Source organism: Mus caroli, chromosome 7 (genome assembly GCF_900094665.2).
Source record: "Mus caroli chromosome 7, CAROLI_EIJ_v1.1, whole genome shotgun sequence".
In the NCBI taxonomy this organism is placed as follows: Eukaryota; Metazoa; Chordata; class Mammalia; order Rodentia; family Muridae; genus Mus; species Mus caroli.
The window spans coordinates 131,600,300-131,623,775 of record NC_034576.1 but is presented as its reverse complement, the minus strand read 5'-3'; the positions used below and the strand labels follow the sequence as shown (position 1 = coordinate 131,623,775).

Sequence of the window (23,476 nt, the reverse complement as noted above, 5' to 3'; positions counted from 1 at the left end):
ATCCTTAGAACATATTACCTAACTTCACAGACGTAAGATTTTAAACTATAAATCAATATATATATATAATAATTTAAACTTTTCTCTATGTACTCAGAATGTTTACTATAAAACCAACTAACCTGAGTGCTCTATGTTTTATCTCCTTTAAATAAATCATGACAGGACAATATATTATGATGTGAAGCATGACTTCTGAAGTTAAAGAGACTCTGGCTCAGACCTTAGGTGAGCTGCTTACCCAACACTGAGCCTACATTTGTAAGTTACCAAACCACTTTAAACTACAAATAACAAAAATCTACTTTTAGAGGTCAGATGAGAACACACGCGCGCACACACACACACACACACACACACACACACACACACACACACACAGAGCATGGAGCGCGGCACTGGGTCCCTGGTGGTAACCTGGTGAGTCAGCATTCTGTTACCACTGCCCCAAACAACAGCTCACAGCCATTGCTATGCCTCAAGCCTTTTCTGTCCCAGACAGTCCCTGATATTTCAGAAACTTGCTGACAGAGATAATCTCAAGTACATGGGCTCACTGCAATTAAAACTAAGACAGGAAACAGGATAAAAAAAGATTTCAAGGAAATTGTTTATATAATTTTCCCACCCCATTTCTTCTTTTAAAGCATCCCCAAAGAGAACAAACAGCTTTCTAGAAACCAGGAACTTAAGTATTTCATAGAATGAGTTTAACAAAACAATAGGCTAGTACTCACCAACAGCAAGGAGGGGCTGATACATCTTAAGGTTTTTTGTGGTCAGGGGTGGGCACATTCGGATGGCAAACTGAGGGGAAGGGAGTCCTGAGAGCAGTCCCGTCAGCAGGAATTTGAGGTGCACTTCCTGCAGAATGGAGCCTTTGGGGTGTTCTTCCCCAGCAATTGCACTTTGCCCTGAGATGTAATAAAAACATGAGTGAATCTGCTCACCAGGTCTAGAAACAAAGGTGTGCAGTATCGCTCTAGTGCAGCAGTTCTCAACCTGTGGGTTGCAACCACTTCAGGGGTCAAACCACCCTTTACAGGGGTTGCTTATGACCATCAGAAAACACAGATAATTGCATTATGATTCATAACAGTAGCAAAGTGACAGTTATGAAGTAGCAGCAGAAGTGATGTTATGGTTGGGGTAGGGGGGCAGGCACGTTAGGAAGGTTGGGAACCATTGGTTGTGCAGGCTCCTAACAGCTCTAGAGTTGCCATGGACCTCAGGTCACACCAGTGACAACTCAAGGGCTTACTTCAATAGATTCGGAACAGAATACTCCAGGGTCATGCTACCCAGAACTCAGGGACCTGTGTCTTCTGAGAAACACTGCTTCAGACAGAGCTCTGGGAGAAACGCACCGAGAGCAGAAGCCCTGCCTTACAGCACTGTCTACAGACTGAGATGCGCCTTACTGCCTTTCTGCAGGGCTGCTTTTCAGCTAGAGGGACTGGGCAAGACACATTAAATTAATAAGAATTAAAAAACACCCAAAGAACTCGGGATTTCTAATGAGAAGCCTTCATATATCATCACAGCTACAAAATGTTCACGACTTTATATTTAAGTATGTAAAATAACAAATAAACTTATCAGTAAAAATATTTGCAACATATAAAGTCCCACTGTAGATTCTATGTTTTGAGACTGCAGCCTGACTGACCTTGAACTTGCTGTGTGGCCCAGGATGGCCTTGAACCGATCCTTTTGCCCCTACCTCTGGGATTTTACAAATTTGACAGTTCTGAGATTTACAGGCTTGACAATTATTAAGTTGCACTATTACATAGTTAATGCTTATGCAAATTGAATGACTCCAGTAAAGTTCTAAACTAAGAAAATATAAGTAAAATAACTATAATAAAATCAAGACTGTTCACTAAAAATGCACTGGATTTGTCAAAAGTACACAATAGAGGACATCCATGTACACTGTGAGACTAAATTACTAACAACAGCTGAGTATAATCCTATGAAGCTATTCTGAAGTCTAGAGTGATTACAGTAAAAAAACCCATTAATTTATTGTAGGTAAAACAACCCCTTGGGATTGGCCATATAATTGATATCAACTGGTGGAATGTTGTGAAAAGGGAGGTTTGACAGATGTTCCAGGATTAGCTTAGAGAGACTCCTGGGAACTGTCACATGTCTCAGGCAGTTCACACAGTAGGGCAGCTTAGCTCTCAATGAGCAGAAGCCCAATAAACAGAAGCCAGTCTCCATATCTCACTGAATTGTTTTCCATTTTGGCCAAGTACCTGGTAAGTTTCAAATTAAAAGTTTAATTAAAAGTTTTATCTAAAATGTTTTCAAGTGGGCTAGAGAGACGGTTCAGTGGTTAAGAGCACTGGATGTTCTTCCAGAAGACCTAGGTTCAATTTCTAGCATCTACATGGCAACTCCCAACTGTGTGCAACTCCAGTTCCAGAGGACTGAATGCCCTCAAACAGACACACGTATAGGTGTGTGCACATAAAATGCACATAAGATGAAAAATAAAGATAAAGATAAATAAATCATTAAAAGTAATAAAAAATGTTCAGCTGACAAATCTTTATTAACATTTATTATTAAATAAACTTGGTTGTCACAAACTGCTTGACAGTCAATACCCTTGGTTTTAAACACTGTGATTGTATCACTCAGGCACATGAATGACATAAACTCATCTGGGTCTGGGCCCCATGCTGCGGATTAGTTTTGCTCATTCACATTCATAATTCTTTGTACTTTAATATTTTATACTAAAAACAGACAAAAATCAATAAACTTGGAAAGTTGCTAATAATCAAATAATTCTGCAACATTCTCAGTTTGTCTAAACTTCCTCATAGGGATTTGTCTGGCAGAATAAACAGAACTAAAAGACGGTGTGACTGAACAAAAGACTACAACTGATGAATCATGATGCAAGGAAGGTCATCAAGGTCAGGGTGGAGACTACAGTTAAGTGCCTTCTCCGCAGCCAGGATCACGGGGTTTACATGTGCTTCCCATCTACTGCTGAGTGGTTAAGGGCATGTTTGCCAACTTCTCTGGGACCCATTCGATATAGAAATTGGGGGGGTGGGGTATTAAGTATGCTGCCAGGCTACAAGATGCATCGTGAACTTGGCACAGAGCTAAGTGCAGTACTAATCACACAGACATTATCAGCTGACTTAACTATGATCAGTGAGGTAATATTCTTTGAAGTATGTTACCTGGCATTTAAACAAAACTCACTAGATAATATCCATTCTCATTTATATTATGGAAAGATAGCAATGCAGAAAATCCTTTATAAACCACGTTGATAATTTTAAAAGAATTAGATGTCAACATTGCTTGGTATTTTATAGTCTTACAATTTCAAGTTTCATAACATTTGACAATGTTCTTCCTTTCCTATCCTAGCTCCATAATCATGCAATGACTAGATATTTCATTTATAAATATCTGCTGAAACCAAGACTCTCCAAAAGAGAAAATGCCCACTAAGGTTTCCTTTTCTCTAATATTGCTTAGCTAACTTATTTCTTCAGTGAATCTTCACAGCACATATACAAAGCATAAGCCCGAGCCCGAGGATACCAAACTGAATCACTACCCTGCTCCTGTAGCACTTAGGACTGGAAGAGAGAGATGAACTTGCAGTAATAACACTGTGGCTCACTCCCTATATTAGAGACTATAAAAAAGAGCACCTAAGTGAGGCTTAGACCAAGAACAAAGCCTGGGCTGGAGTTTGAATTACAGTAGCAGAGAAAGAAGAGAGAGGCAAGTAATTAATGCCAAACTGTGGGTCCCAGAACATGCAGGTCCCGAGGAGGGACAGACTGTAGAGCAGAGCCTTCAACCCAGAATCCAGGCACCCTTTCTTGCATTCTCTCTCATTTAGATCAGAATCTTACAAGGATGTAATTTTCTAAATCCAACAACTGCAGAGCCTAACCAAGCCACATCAGATATCTTCATGCTTACATATTTTAGACTCTGGTGGTCTAAAATGGTGGAAAAAACCATTTTCACACTTTACTTTTCCTGCCAAGTCAGTCACTCTATTAATTTTGCACTTCAAAAAGAATATCTCATGTGCAAGTTAGAGGAGAGAAACAAGCTTACCGATCATATTATCTAGGGAAAGGTCTGGGAGTTTATTCTGTAGCACTCCTCCAGGAATCCCACAGAAAGACACTGGCGAGTATAAAGGAGACACACCGGAACTGCAACGATACAGCGGTCATCCGGTTACATGTGTGCACCAGGCACTCAAACAGCAACCCCTGGCATGGCATTCTTTTATAGCAGCAGTTATTAATCTTGGCCACAGTGAAGCAACTGTCAGAACATAATCCCCTAGTGATCTAGTGTCTCTGTCCTTTAAAAAGGCTTTGTAAAAAACAACCACCACCAACAAAAAAATGGCCCTCCACTTTTTATATGATTCGGTAATTAAAACAGAAAACAGCAACCCCAGGCAAATCAAGACCCCATGCATCCCCTCACCTGTTCCGTGCATTTCGACTGCACACAGCAGACTTGAGTTCCCATATCATGACTCTGCCGTCGCTTACTATGAGGGCAGCTGCATTCTCATTAACAGGACAGCACACCATACTGAAGGGACGGACAGTTTTCGTCACCCTGATTGCATCACACTGGCTTCTCAAGTCATAGGTAAGCTCCTGGACAGGATCTAGATCTGGGGAAACGGTCTCTTTCAGATGCCAGAAAGGAAGCACAGCAAGAACTACCAGCTGTTTCAGTGTAAGTAACTCAGCCACAGGGCAGCATTTTGTCACCAGAGCAAACTGCCCAAACTAGACTCATGTTTTACTATTACTCAGTCCTTCACACTGTAGCGAGAATGCACTTAATAACTGTATGCAAGTGTAACCTCGATGCTCACAATACCTTGTCTTTACATTTTTGGCAGAATGCTTTGAAGAACATCAGTGAACAGTGCACTGTAGACTATACTTTGCAGAAGTCTGAAAACTTCCAGGCTTTATAAAATTTCTTCTGTCTATGTGTAGTAGACCATTTCACAAAAGCATTATCTTATTCCCCAAAAGATCTATCCAACACTTGGGTAACCAATCTCACTTTACAATGAAAGCTGCCACAGCGCAAAAGTCAAGGCGTACAAGGTAAAGGAACACAGCAGAGGATGGATTCACAACAAGGCACATCTACTTGGTGCGTGCATATATCAGAAAGGAATGACAAAGTACTGTCTCTCTCCTGTACAAAGGAGGCACTTGGCATTTGCACAATCCTATGTCACACAAGTAATTATAGTCTAACACTTTCTCAAGACAAGGATGTCATCAACACAATTCCTGTGATACTTTATAAGCATCTTGAAGAAAAATTCCATTAACATGTCTGTGAGATGTGCTCCTACCTGGTTCATCATTTGCTGTGGTACAGATGCTGTTATAAGACCTCCGGACACGTAAGGTTATGCAGCCATTTTCATGTAGGCAAAACAGGCCATCTCGCTGAGAGCATGGTATTACCTTTAAATAGAAACAGGTTGGTTTTTAAAACCTAAAAGAGCATTAAATATATACCATGAAACTCAAACTCATATTTAAACAAGATAAGCACAACATAGGAGACACAAACATATACACTTAACTCTCTAAGCTATAACAAATTGAACATTTTTTTAAAAATCCATTTGCAAACTTAAAATTAACTTGTCATTGACACCTATGTAAGTTAAATTATTGTTTTGGGTCTTTTTGTGTGTATGTTTAGATAGCCTTCCTAGATAAATGTGGCTGGCTCACTATGTAGCCCAGACTGGCCTTGAATTGATGGTGACCTTCCTGTCTCAGCCTCCCAATCGATGGGATTACAAGCATACACCATCATTTTGGCCCTTACCTAGTGTCCGCACAGTTTCTAGGTAAGCCTGACCAGTTACTAACTGTGCGGCACGTAGCTGACCCATGCGGATACCTGCAGAAAGGGAACGCCTGTTCTCTCGATTGCAATCACACCAACTGTTTGATTCACTTCCAGGTCAAGGATTAAAATCTCCCGAGGGTAGAGCAGCAGCATGTGATTCCTCTTTGAAGGCAGATAGGCTAACTGGAGGCAGTCATTGAGAGCTACAAAATCAGCACTGAGAAAAACAAAAGATGAACAGCACCAATGTCAGCATCAAGACCAAGCACACAAAAGCTGTCAAGAATGAGCAGCTGTTGCCTAAGATGACCAGAATGGATTAGCAGCCAAAACTCAGACCTCTGTTACCTTCAGAATCCAAATTATGACAAAAATATTGCATGGGTTAAGTAGACACCAGTGTTTGTAAATCTTTGTAGCAGATAAACAACACAGCCTTCTGATTATGATTAACTTGTCATCGACACCTATGTAAGGTAAATTATTGATTTGGGGGTTTTGTGTGTATGTTCAGATAGCCTTCCTAGACAACTTTGGTGGCTACACAGGCACTCACAGCGTAGACAGCTTTATTTCCCTTTGCAGTTAGAAGTACTAGACTGTGAGATACTGAGCCATCCATGTGGCCTGGGGCAGGTACCACCTCTACTCTGTCTCCACAGTTTAATGCCTCCTTAAACAAAGTTTATTCTCTTCCACTTTCTTCTCTGCAAATATAACAAAACCTGGTTTGTTTTTTAAGCTTCTGAAGAGTTTCAAGACTCATTTCAGTATCTTTTATTAAACACTCAATATTCTGACATAATTACACTGGAAGCTTTGGAAGTTTACAACAGAGTTGATGTGGATAAGGAGAAAGAGAGGAATCTGTATCGCTTTAACCTCCTGACTGCCAACCCAAGCTGTGTGAGCCTGAGTGATATTGGGATCTAGTTTCTTCCTCTGTACAGAGAGAAAGGCACAGATGCCCGGGACTGGAGAGACTACACGGGTTGGTGGATGTGAAAGTGGTCAGTCCAGTTTAGCTAAAGGTCAATGAAGCATTTCCAATGCTCAAGATCATGTGGCAGAAAACAGCAAGCACAACAAAACTATGCAGTCTGCTAGATGAGGACATTATTTGTTTGTGACAAGGAATCTACAGAAATATAAAGTTCTATTAAGCCACTTAAAAAGCAATCTTAAACCATCTCAGCATAGGGTTTGAGGTAAATGCACCAGTAATTTAACCAGACTACAGCATAATACACAAAAACAGTAATTATCTACAAATTCAAAATGTATTTATAGCACAATCTTTTACATATAAGTCTTTGACATATAAATCAAATAATTATTCAGTCTAAGCAGAATAATCTTTGTATATTAAGACTATTTTAAAACAAATACCAAGAAAATTTCTAAAGCTATAAAAATATATAAAATTGTAGTTCTAGCAAAAGCCAGCAATCTATATGTAATGCACACAAATAGTTCATCACATTTTTTTCTTAGGTGCAGTTTCTTCAGCAGTTGAAGAGCTCACACTTTCAGATTGCCTGTGACATGTGCGCCACTACACTAAGTGGTGGATGGACACACTGCGTCTGTCCACCTCTGGAATAAGCCTATAAATATGTTAGAACCCTGCCACACAGACTGGGACAGGAAACTCTGAAGAAAGCTAAAGATCTGCTCAGTAAGAGCCTTGTCAGCACCCAGCTCTCAGCCAGGCTGGCCAGTGAGCACCTTCACATGCACAGAAGTGTTCACCGACTCTTGACTACGGAGCAGCACGTGAGTGAGGAAGTAGTTCAAAGTGAAAACCCAGCTCCCCAGCCTTCACGTGCTCAGTGACCATGACTTTAAAACCATCTCGTATCTTCCCATGTTAAATCAGGAAGTGATAAACCTTAACCTAACATCAGTGAGGAAATTCAACACCAGTGGAATGAAGAGGACACTGGATGCAGGGGAGGGGACAGAAAGGACTCCTCCTTTACTAAATCCAAAGTTAGTAGAGGCGACGACAAGGGGACACGAAGGAGAAAGCTCATATAAACAACCACTTTCTGAAGCGAGGGAGGAAGCTGTGTGCTCTAGTCAGTCCTACCCCATACTCACCTCGGTTTCTCCTGAGTGATTAAAATCTTTACTTTATTAAGAGCCTTCTTGGCTCCTGTGGCTGCGGCCAGCTTGTTATGAGCTGGGCTGGAGTGTGGGCTGGAGATGTACACTTTCTTCCCAGGGCCGGAGGGAGGCTTGGATGGAGAGAAGTCTGAGATGAAAACGATGCCCTCACTGGTGAGTACTACACAGAGGGAGGCAGAAGAACTGATTAAAACTTAGCCGAGTAGCATACAGCTCTACTCTAACCCATGAAAGGAAGATAAGCTTTCAGTATGACCTGTCGATGTCATATCCCTAACACAGTGTAATGCTACTACACAGAAATAGATGGTCCCTACAAGTTATCAGAAACCTCCAAGCTGAGCTTTTCAACTGCATCTTATATTAAAAAGCTATTACAAGATTGTTGGCATAGCAACAAAGATTGGTTATTTCAAAGAAAATTCTATGCATAGACTTTCCTTTCCGTTATATCCTATACTTTCAACATCCAAGCATTTTTCAGAATGTACAATCCATATAAGAAAACTACCCACATGCAAGAAACTGGGTGTCACCATAGCCAGGCTCAAATATCTCATTTAATGATACTAATTTTTTATGACTATTTTGAGCTACTCAGTCTAATAAGTATTTTTTTCTTCTCAAACATCAGCCTGAACCTTGAGTTAAAAGCATTCTTTGTATGTGTATGTCTATACCTAATTTTATATACATATACAAGTGCACACACATGCACACACATATGCACACATAAGCCGAATACCAATGGAAGCTTCCAGTCCACAAAACAGAAGTATCTCAGCACTACAGTTATTGTCACAACTTATACCTTCTTATGACTTAGAAATATCATCTACCCCACACGCTGGCCAATACTGGGTAGCTGACAGGGAACTGCACCTGTACAAGATCCTGATGACATCAGTGAAGCTGCTGTAGGCAGAGACCCAAGCAATGCTATGACAAGTCTGGCACTTTAGGTGCAGTTTAAACACAAAACAGTGGAGCAGCTGACACTTGAAAAGTAGAAATCCCAGCAGTCAAGAGACTAAGTCACAGGGATCATAGGTTTCAGGCCAATCTGGAGACCTTTTCCCAAAATCGTAATACATATATGTGCACAAACACAGTGCTTCCAGCAGCCAAATCTAGAGATACATTGTTAACACAGTAAACTCAGCCCAATCCTTGTCTCCCTGCAGGTTCCAGAATTCATCTGCCAAAGTCTCACTGGTTTCCTTCATTCATGCCCTTATCCCCCACTGACTATAATGAACTTGTCTGACTGTGTCCTACAGCCCTGAATTTGTCAGCAAACCAATTAGTGGGTGTGTACAAGTATACAAAGACAGGCCTGAATGCAATGTATTGACTTTATTTTTATAGCCATGCTCTCATTTAAACTTTTAATTTTCTTTCTCTTTCAACATACACACACACATACACTGCCTCGCTTAATAAATACTGTTAGATAAAATCAGAATTTGGAAACATTTAAATCCAGGGGAAACACTATTAACTACAGCCATTTCTCTGCGTCCTTCAAGCCTCTAATCATTATAAAATAAAGCTTGCTCTGGCCACTAACATAATAAAACTTGACAACTCTTAGTCCCCATTCTACTCCATCTCCCTCAGCTGATTTTTCCTTCTTAGTATCACTGATCACCTTTTCAAGATTTATTTTGAGTGTGTGTGTTTGTGACCCTCCTGAGTGCAGCTGCTGAATCCTACGAAGCTGGATTTGCAGGAGGCTGTGAGCCATCCAATATGAGTGCCAGGAACTGAGCTAGGGTCCTCTGCTACAACAGTACATCTTCTTAACTGCAGAGCCACTCCTCCAGCCCCGACTTAACATCTTCTAAACACTACACCTTATAAACTCATTCGTTCCGTTTATAGTCTGCCTGCCTTTCACTAGAACACTAACTCCACGCCGTTGGGAAACTCCATCTCAGTTCCCAGGATAGAAACACTAGGTAAAGCAGTATTTGTTGAATCACTGCATACGGAGTACTTTCTAAATAATAAACTACACAAACACCAGTCTAAAACAAATCTTATTTTTAGATCATCTGACCCACAAAACAAAATGTTGGCAAAAGCCACTTCTGCAAAAAAAATTCTCTTAAGTGTAATTTGTCTTTTACATGAAATAGCATTAATTGGAATGATAGTTTTAAAAGCAAGAGCTCAGGCTACAGATTAAATGAAATCCCTGATTCAAGTTTTTTAAACGACGTCTATGGAAGTCTGAACTAGAATAATGCAGTAGTTCTCTGTCCCAAGCTAGTCCAATACTATTCATTCAGCCATGAATTCAATGTGTGCATGGCTTGCTGCCATACATTCCCAACACACAAAGTACCTCAAACAGTGCGGGGTCACAATTCAGTATGCAGATTGGGAACTGCAGCCATGTGAAGATGTGCTGTGCTTCTCCTCAGTGTTCACATTTAAGTTATTGAAGGCATAGAACGTTTACTTTGTGTATGCAGCACTAGTTTTATGTTTAGTACCTCCTGTAACTCATTTTTCACACAAAATTATACTTACAAGTTAAATGTGAAGGATCAAAAGGGTCAAAAGAAAAAGAAAGGATGTTATCTGCATAGCTCTTCTTCCACAGTTTGGTGCCAGTGTCTGCATTCCACAGCACGATGTAATTTGGTGGGTGGATAGCAAGCAGTAAGTCCCGGGAAGCGTCCTGATTCCACAGCCACTGCACATCTGTAAAGACCAGAGAGGTACGGGCCACACCATAGGACATCATTCCAAAATGTCTGGAAAGTGTCAAGGACAAGGTGGCCAGCGTGTATAACTCTTCAAATCCAATACCTCCCCAAGTGTGACATATATATGCACTATCAAGTTAGTTTTACATAGAATCAAGTTATTTGGTTCACATCTAAACTACCCTGAGATACTACTTTTAAAGAAAATATACAATAATCATTATCTGAAACTATAAACTCAGGATCTGAGACTTTCCTAGGCATGACCAAGCTACCACACTTCACTAATGCTTTTGTGAAGTTACTTGATAACACTGAAGCTTTTCCTGATTTTTCAAAAACAATAAATATCTTAGAACAACAATGTCTCTTAGTACTTAGTACATAGTTAAGTACTCAATAGATATTTTTAAAATCATCAATTGAAAATTTATTCAGGGCTGGGGAGATAGCTCAGTAGTTAAAGTGCTTGTCCTGCATCCATGGAGACTTGAGTTCAGATCACCAGAGCCTATGTGCAGAGCCAGCAGAGGTGCACCTACCTGTAACTGTAGCATTGTTATGGCTGATAGGGGCAGAGTCAGGAAGAACCCCAGAAGCACACTAGCCAGCTAGCCCTGCTAGCCCAGCTTGTGTGATAAAGTTCTGGGTCAACTAGAAACTGTCTCAAACGAAATGTGGGAGGCACCTAAGGCCTGACGTGGGATTGTCCTCTGTCCTCCACACTGCAGGCATATACCTGTACATACACCTGTACCCAACTCCACCCACGCACATTCCCCCAGATCCCTCACATATGCATATTCTTTTCCAGACAAGCAGGATCCCTTCTCAAAGACTTGTCTAAAGAATGCTGTAATCATTTTAGAGGACTAACACTAAAAGAAAAAACAAGCAACTCTTAGGAATGTGAGAATACGAGTTTGTTAATCTCTATCGCTTTATCATTCAGTGCTGACAGCTATTTCACTGCAACTGCAGACAAGAGTACCTGATAGTATATGCTTTGGAAGCTTGAGAATCTCAACAATGTAGCTGAGGCGAACACTGAAGTTGATGAGTTTTACTATGGTAAGAATCAGTTCACATGTAAGGCAATACTGTCTAACAGTATATTCAGAGGAAAAGAATGGTCAGTGCCTCTCAGTACTAGGCTGACACCTTCAAGAGCTAACCTGGAAATAACCAAATCAAGCACATGGAAAGAGAAACACGGACAGACTGGTCTGAGAGGAAGGGAGGGGCTCCGCACCTTGGATGGGCTTCACGTGCTCTTGGATCTCACACTGGGCTACTCCGGCTGCGACATCCCAGACAATGATCTTCCCAGTGACATCCGCAGAAGCCAAGCGCAGGCAGTATGGAGAGCCGATGTTGTGGTGATAGTTCTCCCTGGCCCACCTGACCTGTGGGGAGGAGAGATTGGGTCAACCTCACTGCACCACAGGACACTGGGCAGCATTCTCACAAAACAGTAACCATTCAGACGATTAAAAAAGTTTGGTATGACAAAGTAGGAAACTAGTATTAATTCTGAAACTTAAACATCTTTCTCTTTCTCTTTCTCTTTCTCTTTCTCTCTCTCTCTCTCTCTCTCTCTCTCCCTTCCTTCCTTCCTTCCTTCCTTCCTTCCTTCCTTCCTTCCTTCCTTCCTTCCTTCCTTCCTTCCTTCCTTTCTTTGGTTTTTCGAGACAGGGTTTCTCTGTATCGCCCTGGCTGTCCTGGAACTCACTCTGTAGACCAGGCTGGCCTTGAACTCAGAAATCCGCCTGCCTCTGCCTCCCAAGTACTGGGATTAAAGGCGTGTGCCACCACACCCGGCTCATTATTTAGTTTTAAATATTGTACTTAATTTTTTAAAAACCACAATGCCTGTAAGATGTAAACAATGAGGCAGAGCTTAAGTATTTTGGTGACATCAGATATGAAAACAACAGAATTTTTCAAATGCCTAGGTCATCAAATCCCAGGCCATCTTGGAACTTGGTTTTCCTAAAACTTAATTTTGGCAAAGCATCTAAAATCATTAATGGGTAAGAAGAACATTTTTCTACATTCTATTATCCTAAGTAGAAAGAAAAAAATTAGAGATCTAAAAACTTTTGGAGGGAAAAAGGAATAAACAACCTTGCAAACCTCTAGCAGTATGCTTTCAGAAAGAATACTTTCTTTAAATAAAGTGTATGCTCTATAATTAAAATTCGTATTAAAAGTTAAAAAAAAATAAAGCTGAAGTAAATGGTTCAATAGGTAAAGTGCTTGCTGCCTATGAGGACCAGAGATCACTAGCACCCATACAAATGCTGGGTGGGCACAGCATCTGGACTGGAATTCTAGACAGGAGCTCTCTGGCCAAGCTTGATAGCTAGACTTTTCAAGTTAGTGACTTCTGAGTTCGGCAAGAGACCTTGCCCCCAGTACATAAGATGGATAGCAACTGTGTAAGACATCCAGTGTCAACCTCTGGGCTTCACATATATATGCACACACAGTACTTGTGCTGGCTAGTTTTATGTCATTTAAGAAGAAGGAACATCAATTGAGAAATTTGAGAAAATTAGATTGGCCTGTAGAACATTTTCTTGATTGATGATTTATGTGGATGGAGCAACCCACTGTGGATGGTGCTACTCCTAGGCTCTTGGTCTTGGGTACCGTAGGAAAGCAGGCTGAGCAAGCCGCAAGAAGCAAGTCTGTAAGCAGTATTCTTCCATAGCAGAGGCATCACTTCCTGCCTCATGGCTATTGCCTTTTTGTTCTTGTCCTGACTTCCCTGCATGATGGACTACAAACCATGAGATGAAATCAGCTCTTTCCTCCCCAAGTTGCTTTTAGTTGTGTTTTATCACATAGGAATCCCAACTAAGACAGCCCCATAACACATGTACACAAACATAAACATGAATATACACATGCACACACAAGTCATATAAACATGCCAAATCATTAAAATATAAAAATAAGTCTTGGCCTGTTGGTGCATTAATAATTCCTGATACTCTGGAGGCGGAGGAAGGAGGACTCCAAGCTCAAGGCCAGCCTGGGCAATGCAGCAGCATCCTGTCTTAAAATTTTAACCAATAAGATAAGAGCTGAGTGTGTGGTTCAGTGGTAGTATACATGGTGAGTTTGTACAAGGCCCTACCCAGCATCACAAACACAAATTAAAAATAAAATCCTACCAGAACTGTATGGTAAATCTGATCACATCCTTGAACATTAAATAGTCAGAGGAAGAGACACATCTCATAGTCATCACCATCAGCCGCAGCTTTCCCTGGCGACCCCCTGATGCCCGGGACTACCTTCTGTCTCTCTCAGCACCCTGCCATTGTATGATGTGTAACTACTCCACTTATTTCACTATGACCAGCCCATGGATAGCTCCACAGAACAGACCACAGAGGCCTTGCACTTCTATTCCATAACCAGAGAGTAGATTCCAAATCTGCTGTTCAGTGTGTTTAATACATAAACATTATAGAATCTTCAAATATACAGAAACATAGGTCATCATACATGTGTGTGCACCTAGAAACAACCATATATAGTGAATGCCAAAGTAGAAAAGAAATGTAACAAATTACAACAGAATTTATGGAGAAGATGAAAATGAAAGTTTTCTGAATACTAATTTTACTGATCTTTCAACTCCTCAGGTAAAACTCTTTTTAATAAATGTGTACATGTGTGTGTGTGTATACATATGTATATATTTACATTTGAATACCATGTATATTATATATACTGTCTACATACAGGTAAATCTAATAGCTTATATTGTATGGAGTTTGCAAATATGAACTCAGCTACCTGATATCATGTGTTTATAAGCTCAAAGCCAATACGTATAGGGCATTTGCAGACAAGGACAGAGTGGTGACTAACCAGAGTTGACCAACACATGCACGTAACCAGCTGTGGGACAATAAGGAATCCTTACGTCACTCCTAACGGTGCAAATAAGTGTCCATCTCAGAGCTTTACCACTGTTTTCCATATTTGGGCTTTTTCTTGGCTATCTTATTTAAAATGGTCCCTAGCACACTGCTCCTTACTGTGGCTGCATGCAAGAGGTTACAATGTGCCTAACCGGAAAAAAGTGTGAAGGAGCTCTGTTCAGAGATGCAGCTGTTGGTAATGAATTCAATTTAGGTAGGAACAGGAATACACAAAGGTTATGCACTGCTGAGGTGATACAATATGTGTCCAGTGGCTCACAGGAAGCTGACTGCTTAGAAAACAATGATTTAGTATTTCCTAACTCCATGTCTGCAATGACATTATGGGATATAATTACTCTGAATAAGAAGAAATGTGTGTGCATGTATGAAGTTACAGCACTGAGGTCTATTTACATAACTTCTAAGACACTTTTATAAACGTCTGCATAATCAACTATGCACACCCAGCTACAGACAACAGAGAGAACATAGGAAGGTACAATTCATAGAAAGAACCCAAGAAAGAATTTCTCATGAGTGATGTGAACTATAAGATAATGAAGTGGTATTTTAAAATTACTTCTAGAAAATTAAGCTACCAACCCAGAAGTCTTATGTCCTTTGAGAGTATTTAAAACAAAACAAACAAACAAAAGAACCAAAGGCAAAATATTTCCTCACACCAACAAAAAGCTGATAAAATTAACCAAGATATTCACTTCAAGAATTGACAATAATTTCTTCAGGTTCAAAAGAAAACAGACTTATCAAATTGAAGCCCAAATCTACACATAAATAAAACTCCAGAAAAGACAAAAGAGGAAAGAGAAAGGGGAGGGGTGATAACACTTCTCTCCCTGAAAACCTCAAATTAAAACCTCTCTACTTTATATAAAACTTAATGAAAGCCTGGATGCCTTCCCCTAAGCTATAGAAGTACCACTTAGCATTCTGACTCATTGAAGTTAGAGGTCCTGGCCAATGCAATATGGAAAGAAAAACAAAAATAAGCAAGTAAAGATTACTGAATTAAATTGCTCTGCTTAGCAGATGTCATGTTTATACCTATGTCTAAAAATCCAGCCCAAAATTACTAGTTCTAATAAGTGAGTTTATCAAGACCATAGGACATAAGTGAATATGTCCTATGATATATTTTCCCTCAACTTCATACCAGATACAAAAATTAACTTAAAATTTATCAAGGACTAAAATAAAAAGCTAAAAATAAACTTGTAAATTGCTTGATGTTGGAGAAACCAGTGATTCCTTGGATATAGCACAAATAAATGGAAAAGTAAAATAAAGAATAAATTATATCAAAATTAAAACCATTTGTTCTTGAAAAGGCACTGTCAAAAGAAATGAAAAGAAGACCAAATAATAAGAGTAAATATCTGCAGGTCATGCATCTGATAAGGGGCTCATTCAGGTCACAATTTTATAGTAACAAGGCAACACATTTCAAAGTGGGCCAAGAATCAGAGTAGGCATTTTTCTTAGTTACTTAATTACTAATGTGAATAGACACCATGACCAAGGCAGCTCTTATAAGGACAACAATTAATTGGGGCTGGCTCACAGGTTCTGAGGTTCAGTCCATTATCATCAAGGTGGGAGCATGGCGGAGTCCAGGCAGGCATGGTACAGGAGGAGCTGAGAGTTCTACATCTTCATTTGAAAGCTGCTAGCAAAACACTGACTTCCAAGCAGCTAGAATGAGGGTCTTAAAGCCCACATCCACAGTGACACACCTACTCCAACAGGGCCACACCTTCTAATAGTGCCACTCCCTGGGCAGAGCATATACAATCGGTCACAGGACTTTTACAAAGACCCACAAATAACCAGCAAGTCTATGAAAAGATGTTCATGAAATCACAAATTATATTCACCATGAAATCACAAATCAAAACCACAGTGAGACTCACACCCACAAAGACAGTTACACTTTATATATTCTTAGCACATGGTAGTCAGTGTTCAAAACTAATGGACGAGGGGGTGCTATGGTAAATGACAGAACTGGTATTTCCACTCACCTTTTCAAAGTGCCCCAGAACTAGCACTTAACAATGCATTCTGGATTGACATTAAGTCATGGGTATGTAAATGCTAGGCAACCCTAGATAATTGTATTTGTATCTATAACTTAATGAGGACCTGATGATGTATTAAACTTGAGGTTATGGGGCTGATGTGCGATTTAACTTACCTTAACAATATCAGCTTTATGTTTTTCTAGAACTTGTAGAGTTTGGGCAGTATTGGAATCGATCACTACCACCAGTGAGTGACATCCATATGCAATTAAACCTTGCCAGCCCCTGGTGAAACAAGTGTTAAAATGTAACTATAAAACAAAGCGACTCAACTTTCCCCTTGCCTATCATAAACGAATCTAGTTCACATGTGCCATTATTAGTAGTACTTCTTAAAGTGAAAGGCTTGTGATATTGTTCCATTTACAAAACACCCCCAGCTAAGTTTACAAATATTTATTGAGACTCATTTTCACTCAGATCAACAGTTCTAAAAGATATCTACAAAGAGCTCTGATGTGCAAAACCAATCTGGGCTGGTTTTGTATGAACACACGCTGTCTTATTCAGCATTTAATAACATTTTTTATATATATATAACAACATAGACTCCACAATGTCCCTAGGATGAGTGACTAGTCTTAGTCCTTTCAATCAGATAAAAAAGTACATGAGAGGTTTCAGCCTCCGAAGCAACATTCCTAGCACAACAGTCATAGGATTTGTCTCACATAGTTCTCAGAACTTGGGAGTTATTTTACTGTGGAAAGAGAACTCGCTGTGGAGAGGCCGTGCTTCACGGGAACCAGTAAAGATAAAAGTGGGAGTAGGTGACAGGACACAGTTTGGGGCATTGTTGAATGCATCTAAGTAAAAAAGAGGAGTCTGAAAGAGTAAGACAGAGTCAGGACCAGGAAGAGATAAGGAGACAAGGAGAGAAGCCCTCCCGGGTGCAGGCTGGGGAAGAGGAAATGGGGACAGTAAAGGAATGAGATGCGGAGAAAGAACCCAGGACGGAAACTGTCTGCACCGAGGAACTGCCGGCTCCGGGCATTTGCGACTTATACAACACAAATGTCTCAGCTAAAAGCAAATCTGCGAGCTGCGAGACGCTGGCCGCGGTCTAGGCGAGGGAAACCGGAAGCCCAGTGTTCTTCCCCGTCCCCTCGCGAACTGCGGCCGAGGCCGGAAGCACTGCCCTCACCAGTCCACCGCCGCCTTGTTGTGCGCGTTGAGAGCCCCGGTGAGGGTGCGCGCCGACACCTTGAAGTTTACGGTGTAGGGTAACATCGCGGCGGCACCCCGGCCCTCCCCACTGGCAGGCAGGAAGCGACACGCGCAGCTCTTCCGTTCCAAAGTCCGGGTAGCGCGTCCGCGCCAGCAGTCGGGTTCCGTGAAATCCCAGGTTCCTCCTTCCAAGAGTCCGTCGTCTCTCCAGGAACTAGGACTTCTAGGTTCCTCCCTCTCCAAAGTTCCGAAACTCAAGTGAATCCCTTGGAGTGCAGGTTGGAGCTAAGCATGGAAGAGGAGTTCTGCTACCAGCCGCATCAGCTTTCTTCCTTTTGGGAGAAAGATTGCTGGAAATCGTGAAAACAAAACAGTAAAACTCCCAATTTGCTTTTCTGCCTTTGATATATTAATTTAGGGCAACTACCATTGCCAGCCACTGTTTGTTGTAGAAGGATCGTGCATGAGAAGACACAGTGACTCTCTACTCACTAATGCTCACTAATGTTTGTTCTCTTTTTATTATGTGATAACTATCCTGGCTACTAGGATTTGCATAACTAGCTCCCAAAGGACCGTGTATTAAAAACGTGATTTCCCCTACTTTAGGAAGAAGGGCCCATTGGGAGGTTTTTATATCACTAGGAGAAGTGCCCAGGTTGGGGTGGGAGGTGATGTTGAAGGGAATTGTTGGACCCTGGTCTTTTCCTCCTTATTTTTTGTGGCCCCAGCCATGAAGTGAAAGGTTTTGCCATCTTGCTGTGCATTGCCACCATGGTATAGGTTCGAGAACAATGGGGCAAACCAGGCATGGACTAGAAGCTCCGAGATATTGTCCTTTAGAGACTGAGTATCTCGGGTGCTTGTTTCAATTTGGAAATCTGGCCAACACACAAGTGAGGTGAGGAGGACTCAGTAAGTAGTCTTTTAGCAGCTGTTTAGCCATTTGTAATTATTTTAAAAAATACCCTATTGGGATATTTTAGCTCACTTTGTCTTTTTACTTCTGAGTTATAAGTATTCTTCGTTTATTATAAATTGAAGTTCCTTTTCATATATATATTATATAATGTTTATATAAAATATATAAAAGTATGTATTGAATAAACATATAATATAGAAATATATTTTATAATATGTATATTATATGATATATAGCACAATATATTATATAAATTATGTATTATAATATGTCATATTATAAAATATACATACATAATATAAATACATACTATGTTCATATATAGATTATATTACAATATTTATATATAAGATTTATATTAAAATATATAAGATGTATATAAAAAAGCCACTGTTGTTCCATAAATGTCAACAGGAACCTTGAGTCATTTGGCTAAGCAAATATTCCCAGCAAAGTCAAAGGCTGCAGTTAAGAGGACTTAAGTGTGTTCTCCAGCACCAGAGTGGGACAGCTCACAACCACCTGTAACTCCAACTCCCAGGGTTCACACCCTTCTAGACTCTTGTGCTCCTGCTCCTACACAAGAACATACCCTCACATAAACACATAGTTGAAATTAAAGGAAATCTTTTAAAATGATGAAATGAAACAAACGTTGGTGAGTTGTTCTTTTGATATTCTTTACTATATATGTAGATTTCATCTGTATTTTTAGTTACTGAACTGGATAGCATGATGACTCTTGGAACCCTGCTGATAGTCCTGCTCAGTGCTTGCATATGTAAAAATCTACATGAATGTCCCTCTTCTCCTGCATCTTCAAGGGGCTCATGGAAGGTCTGTGTTACTGAGGGCTTTAGGGCATTCATTGTGACTCTGAGAAGCATCTTTAACTCCTTTCAGCCTCTGTGCTGGCTTCAGTGAGATGTCCCTCACCATCCTGAGCATTAGAGCATTTGGTTTTCAGTTGTCGGTTGTTTCGTAGGTCCAGGAGGTCTGGCCCGGATGGAGGAAGTATGTCACTGGGGACAGATTTTGAGAGTTTAAAGGCTTAGATAGACCATCTCAAGTTTGTTTTCTCTGCTTTCTGCTTGTGGTTTGAAATGTAGTTCTCATGTGTTCCTCCATCTTGCCTGCTGCCTTAATTCCCTGCCTTGATTGATGCTTATCCCTCCAGAACTGTAAGTCCAGATAAACTCTGTCTTTCATAAGTTGCCTTGACCAATGTGTTCTGTCAGAGAGATAGAAACTGTACTAATACAAACTCCTTCCCCCTGTTATTGTGGCAGAGAAAAGGATTAAATTAGACCAAACATTTACAAAGCCTTAACCTAACACTTAGCTTCCTATAATTCCTTGTTTATTTACTGATAGGCATAAAACAAGGCCTGCTGTTTTCAGTGACAGCATTGCTTCCTCTAAGATATCATTTTAGCAGATAAAGACCTTTCTTTTTGAAAGTGTGGCTTGCAAGAGAAGACTTGATAAGGATTTGAGTGAAAATAGAGTCGAATTTGGTTTGTGAGCCTCCAAGACACAAACACCATGACAGCCAGCTTTAAAATGAGGGCTATCAGATCATTTCAATGAATACAGGGGCAGTATTGAAAGAATTATTGGCCTACAAGGGATATCATCTCTCTGTCTACCATGTATCTATCTATCTATCTATCTATCTATCTATCTATCTATCTATCTATCTATGCATCTCTCCCTCTCTCCCTCACTCTTTCCCTCTTCTCCTTCCTCTCCCTCTTCCCCTTCCCTTCCTTACCTGTCTCTTCCCCTTCCTTTTCCCCCTTCCCCTCCCTCTTCCTTCCCCCTCCCTCACTCTGTATCCCTTTCTCTCTCTTTTTCTCATCTTCCTCTTCCCCCAGGCTGGCCCAGAACTCACTGTGTAGCTCCAGGCTGACCCGGAACTCCCTATGTAGCTCCAGGGTGGCCCACAATGCACTATGTAGCTCAAGGCTGGCCTCTAGTTTATGTCAATCCTCTTGACAAAACCTCCTTCTAAGTACTTGTCAAATGAAGGTTGTCTTTATTCAATCCATTTCGAGCAGACCGGAGGAAGAGTTTTCCTGGCCAGTGTTGGACAGGAGCAGGGACTTAGGCTGCCCTCACCTATACAAACAACCTTTTAAAATATAAGGAATTATATAGCTCAAGTAGGTATATGCATATATGCGTGCATACAAGTGTGTGCATGTGTGTTCATGTGTGCATGTGTGCATGCATGCATGTGGGGCAGTGGGTGTGGGGGAATAGAGGGAGTAGGAGAAAACCTGCGTCCTGCCAGAGTTCTGGTGCTCTGGGCAGGCAGACACAGAGGATTGCCACACGCTTTCCACATATGGGTGTCCAGCTGTGGGAAGCTATGGATCCAGCCTGTTGGGGGTGGACAAGGGGAATCCTAGGTCTCTGGGCCTCACAGAGGCCAGAGATAACAGGTTCTCAGTCTCAGGCATCCCAGACACTGCTGGACACCATGGAAGAGCTGAGAACAAAATGGGGGCCCCAGGGGCTGCTCAGTCAGTCCTGGAGCCGAAGGGAGGAGAAGGCAGGGAGAGAGAGGGTGCTGGGTGGTTCCCATGAGGGTGAGAGTCCTTAGTCTGGTCCATAGCTGGAGCACAGGAAGGCCTTCTGGAGAGAGGTTAGACACGGCTCGTTAGGGGAAAACCTGTCCCATCGTTCAAGCATGGCAGGCCTTGATGAGCAGAGACAGTCTATGGTTTTAGAGCTTTATTGTAGAAAGGCAAGGAGAAAGAGAGAAGATGGAAAGAGGGAGAGAGGCCGGTCATGGCCACATGGCGGTGTGGGGAGAGAAGGAGGGCTAGAGATGAGAGTAAGAAAGGTGAGAGCTTAAATGGAGTGAGGAGAGATCAAGCAGCTCCCTTTAGAGTGGGCTGGGCTACCTTGCTGTTGCCAGGTAACTATGGGGAGGAGCATACTTGACTACAGTCAGATAACTGTGGGGTTGGACTCTAGCCAAAATGCCAGAAGTTTGGGACATTGTGTGCGTGACTTATAGTCACAGAATTATGGAGCTGGGGGCTCTGTGGTGTCAGGCACCTGTCTCTGGGAATGTGGCTCACTATTCCATCCCTTGTAGAGTTTCCTACTGGAATAAGTTTACTGGAATAAGCCTCATTCAACCAAAATAGGGTGCCTTTCATGGCCACACACATGCATATATATATATCTGTGTCTGTATGTGTGTGCTTTGTTTTACGGTTAAATTTAAAATAAGTAAATGTTCATTGTATGGAACTATAGAAATCACACAAATGAATAAACACCCAAGGTTGTGGGGTGGTTTGTTTTGTTTTGTTTTGTTTTGTTTTGTTTTGTTTTGTTTTGTTTTGTTTTGAGACGGGGTTTCTCTGTGTAGACTGGCTGTCCTGGAACTCACTCTGTAGACCAGGCTAGCCTCGAACTTGGAAATCCACCTGCCTCTGCCTTCCAAGTGCTGGGATTAAAGACATGTGCCACCACTGCCCGGCCCAAGGTTGTTTTTTAAGAGTCTTGTATCTTGAGAAATACACATACAGTATTTTTATGAAATCAGGGGAATATTAATCATTTCTTGCTCTCTCACTGTAGGAATTTGATGTAATCATTCCTAATCTTCCTTCATTATTCTTCCTCTATCTTTTGTATTACAGAGATAATAATATTTTTAATGGGAAGATGCAGTTCTTTCACGGATGCAGGGTCAGGCTACCACTGCATTCCAGTGTTCTGTGTGATAACATGCCCGTCAGTGGGATAGGTACCAGTTACAGAAAATAAAGAGAAGTGGGGCTTTCTGGAGGTCTGGGCAGTTTCCAGCCTGGAGTAGAGTCAGATGCCAGGCCCAGGAGACATTATCCATCCTCTCTCTAACTCCATATCTTCTGCCTGCTCTCACATGGGGCCTTCCCCTAGTGTGTGTCTCTCACAGAATCTACTCCCAACATCTTGGAGCCTTTAGGGGACCTGATACTCCAGCCCCCTCTGTGTCTTCCCAAGTCCCTTGCTGCTACCACTTAGCTGGATATCTGGGAGGCTCCCTGGTTCTCCACCAGACTCATGTGTCTGGCTCACAACACAGGGGCAGGTGTCTGCCAAGTACACCAATTACTGAGAATTTGTCTCTGACTGTTTAAGATGCTCTTTTGAGGTAAAGTGAATTGCCCAGGCATCTCCAGCCAGATAAATCAATGGACAAATACCTGAATTTGCCATGTGCCAAGTTCCTTGTGTTTGTTTCATTAATGCAGAGGGTTTCAATAAACATTAGAAAATAAAAACAGAAATTAACATTTCACATTTGTAGAAGAACATGGTAGTTATGAAAATTAATTCTCCATGAGAATCAAGCTTAAATTTCCATTATGGTTTGGTTTTTTTTCCAGTTTGTTTGTTTATGTTTTGTTTCTTCTTCTTCTTCTTCTTCTTCTTCTTCTTCTTCTTCTTCTTCTTCTTCTTCTTCTTCTTCTTCTTCTTCTTCTTCTTCTCTTCCTCTTCCTCTTCCTCTTCCTCTTCCTCTTCCTCTTCCTCTTCCTCTTCCTCTTCCTCTTCCTCTTCTTCTTCTTCTTCTTCTTC

At 41.1% G+C, this 23,476-nt stretch overlaps 1 protein-coding gene across 1 annotated transcript in view; it reads right to left on the bottom strand.

The window, feature by feature from the left end:
• The window catches only part of Wdr11 (WD repeat domain 11), a 45,374-nt gene extending 27,232 nt beyond the window's left edge, over positions 1–18,142 (bottom strand). The window contains exons 1-10 of the mRNA XM_021167159.2: positions 17,948–18,142; positions 16,917–17,028; positions 12,010–12,163; positions 10,579–10,752; positions 8,014–8,200; positions 5,962–6,127; positions 5,399–5,513; positions 4,498–4,693; positions 4,114–4,214; positions 738–914 (exon numbers count right to left, since the gene is read on the bottom strand). Coding sequence (XP_021022818.1) covers positions 738–914; positions 4,114–4,214; positions 4,498–4,693; positions 5,399–5,513; positions 5,962–6,127; positions 8,014–8,200; positions 10,579–10,752; positions 12,010–12,163; positions 16,917–17,028; positions 17,948–18,033 — 1,468 coding nt within the window. The 5' untranslated portion in view covers positions 18,034–18,142. The remainder of the gene's footprint in view (positions 1–737; positions 915–4,113; positions 4,215–4,497; positions 4,694–5,398; positions 5,514–5,961; positions 6,128–8,013; positions 8,201–10,578; positions 10,753–12,009; positions 12,164–16,916; positions 17,029–17,947) is intronic.
• Positions 18,143–23,476: the final 5,334 nt, after the last annotated feature.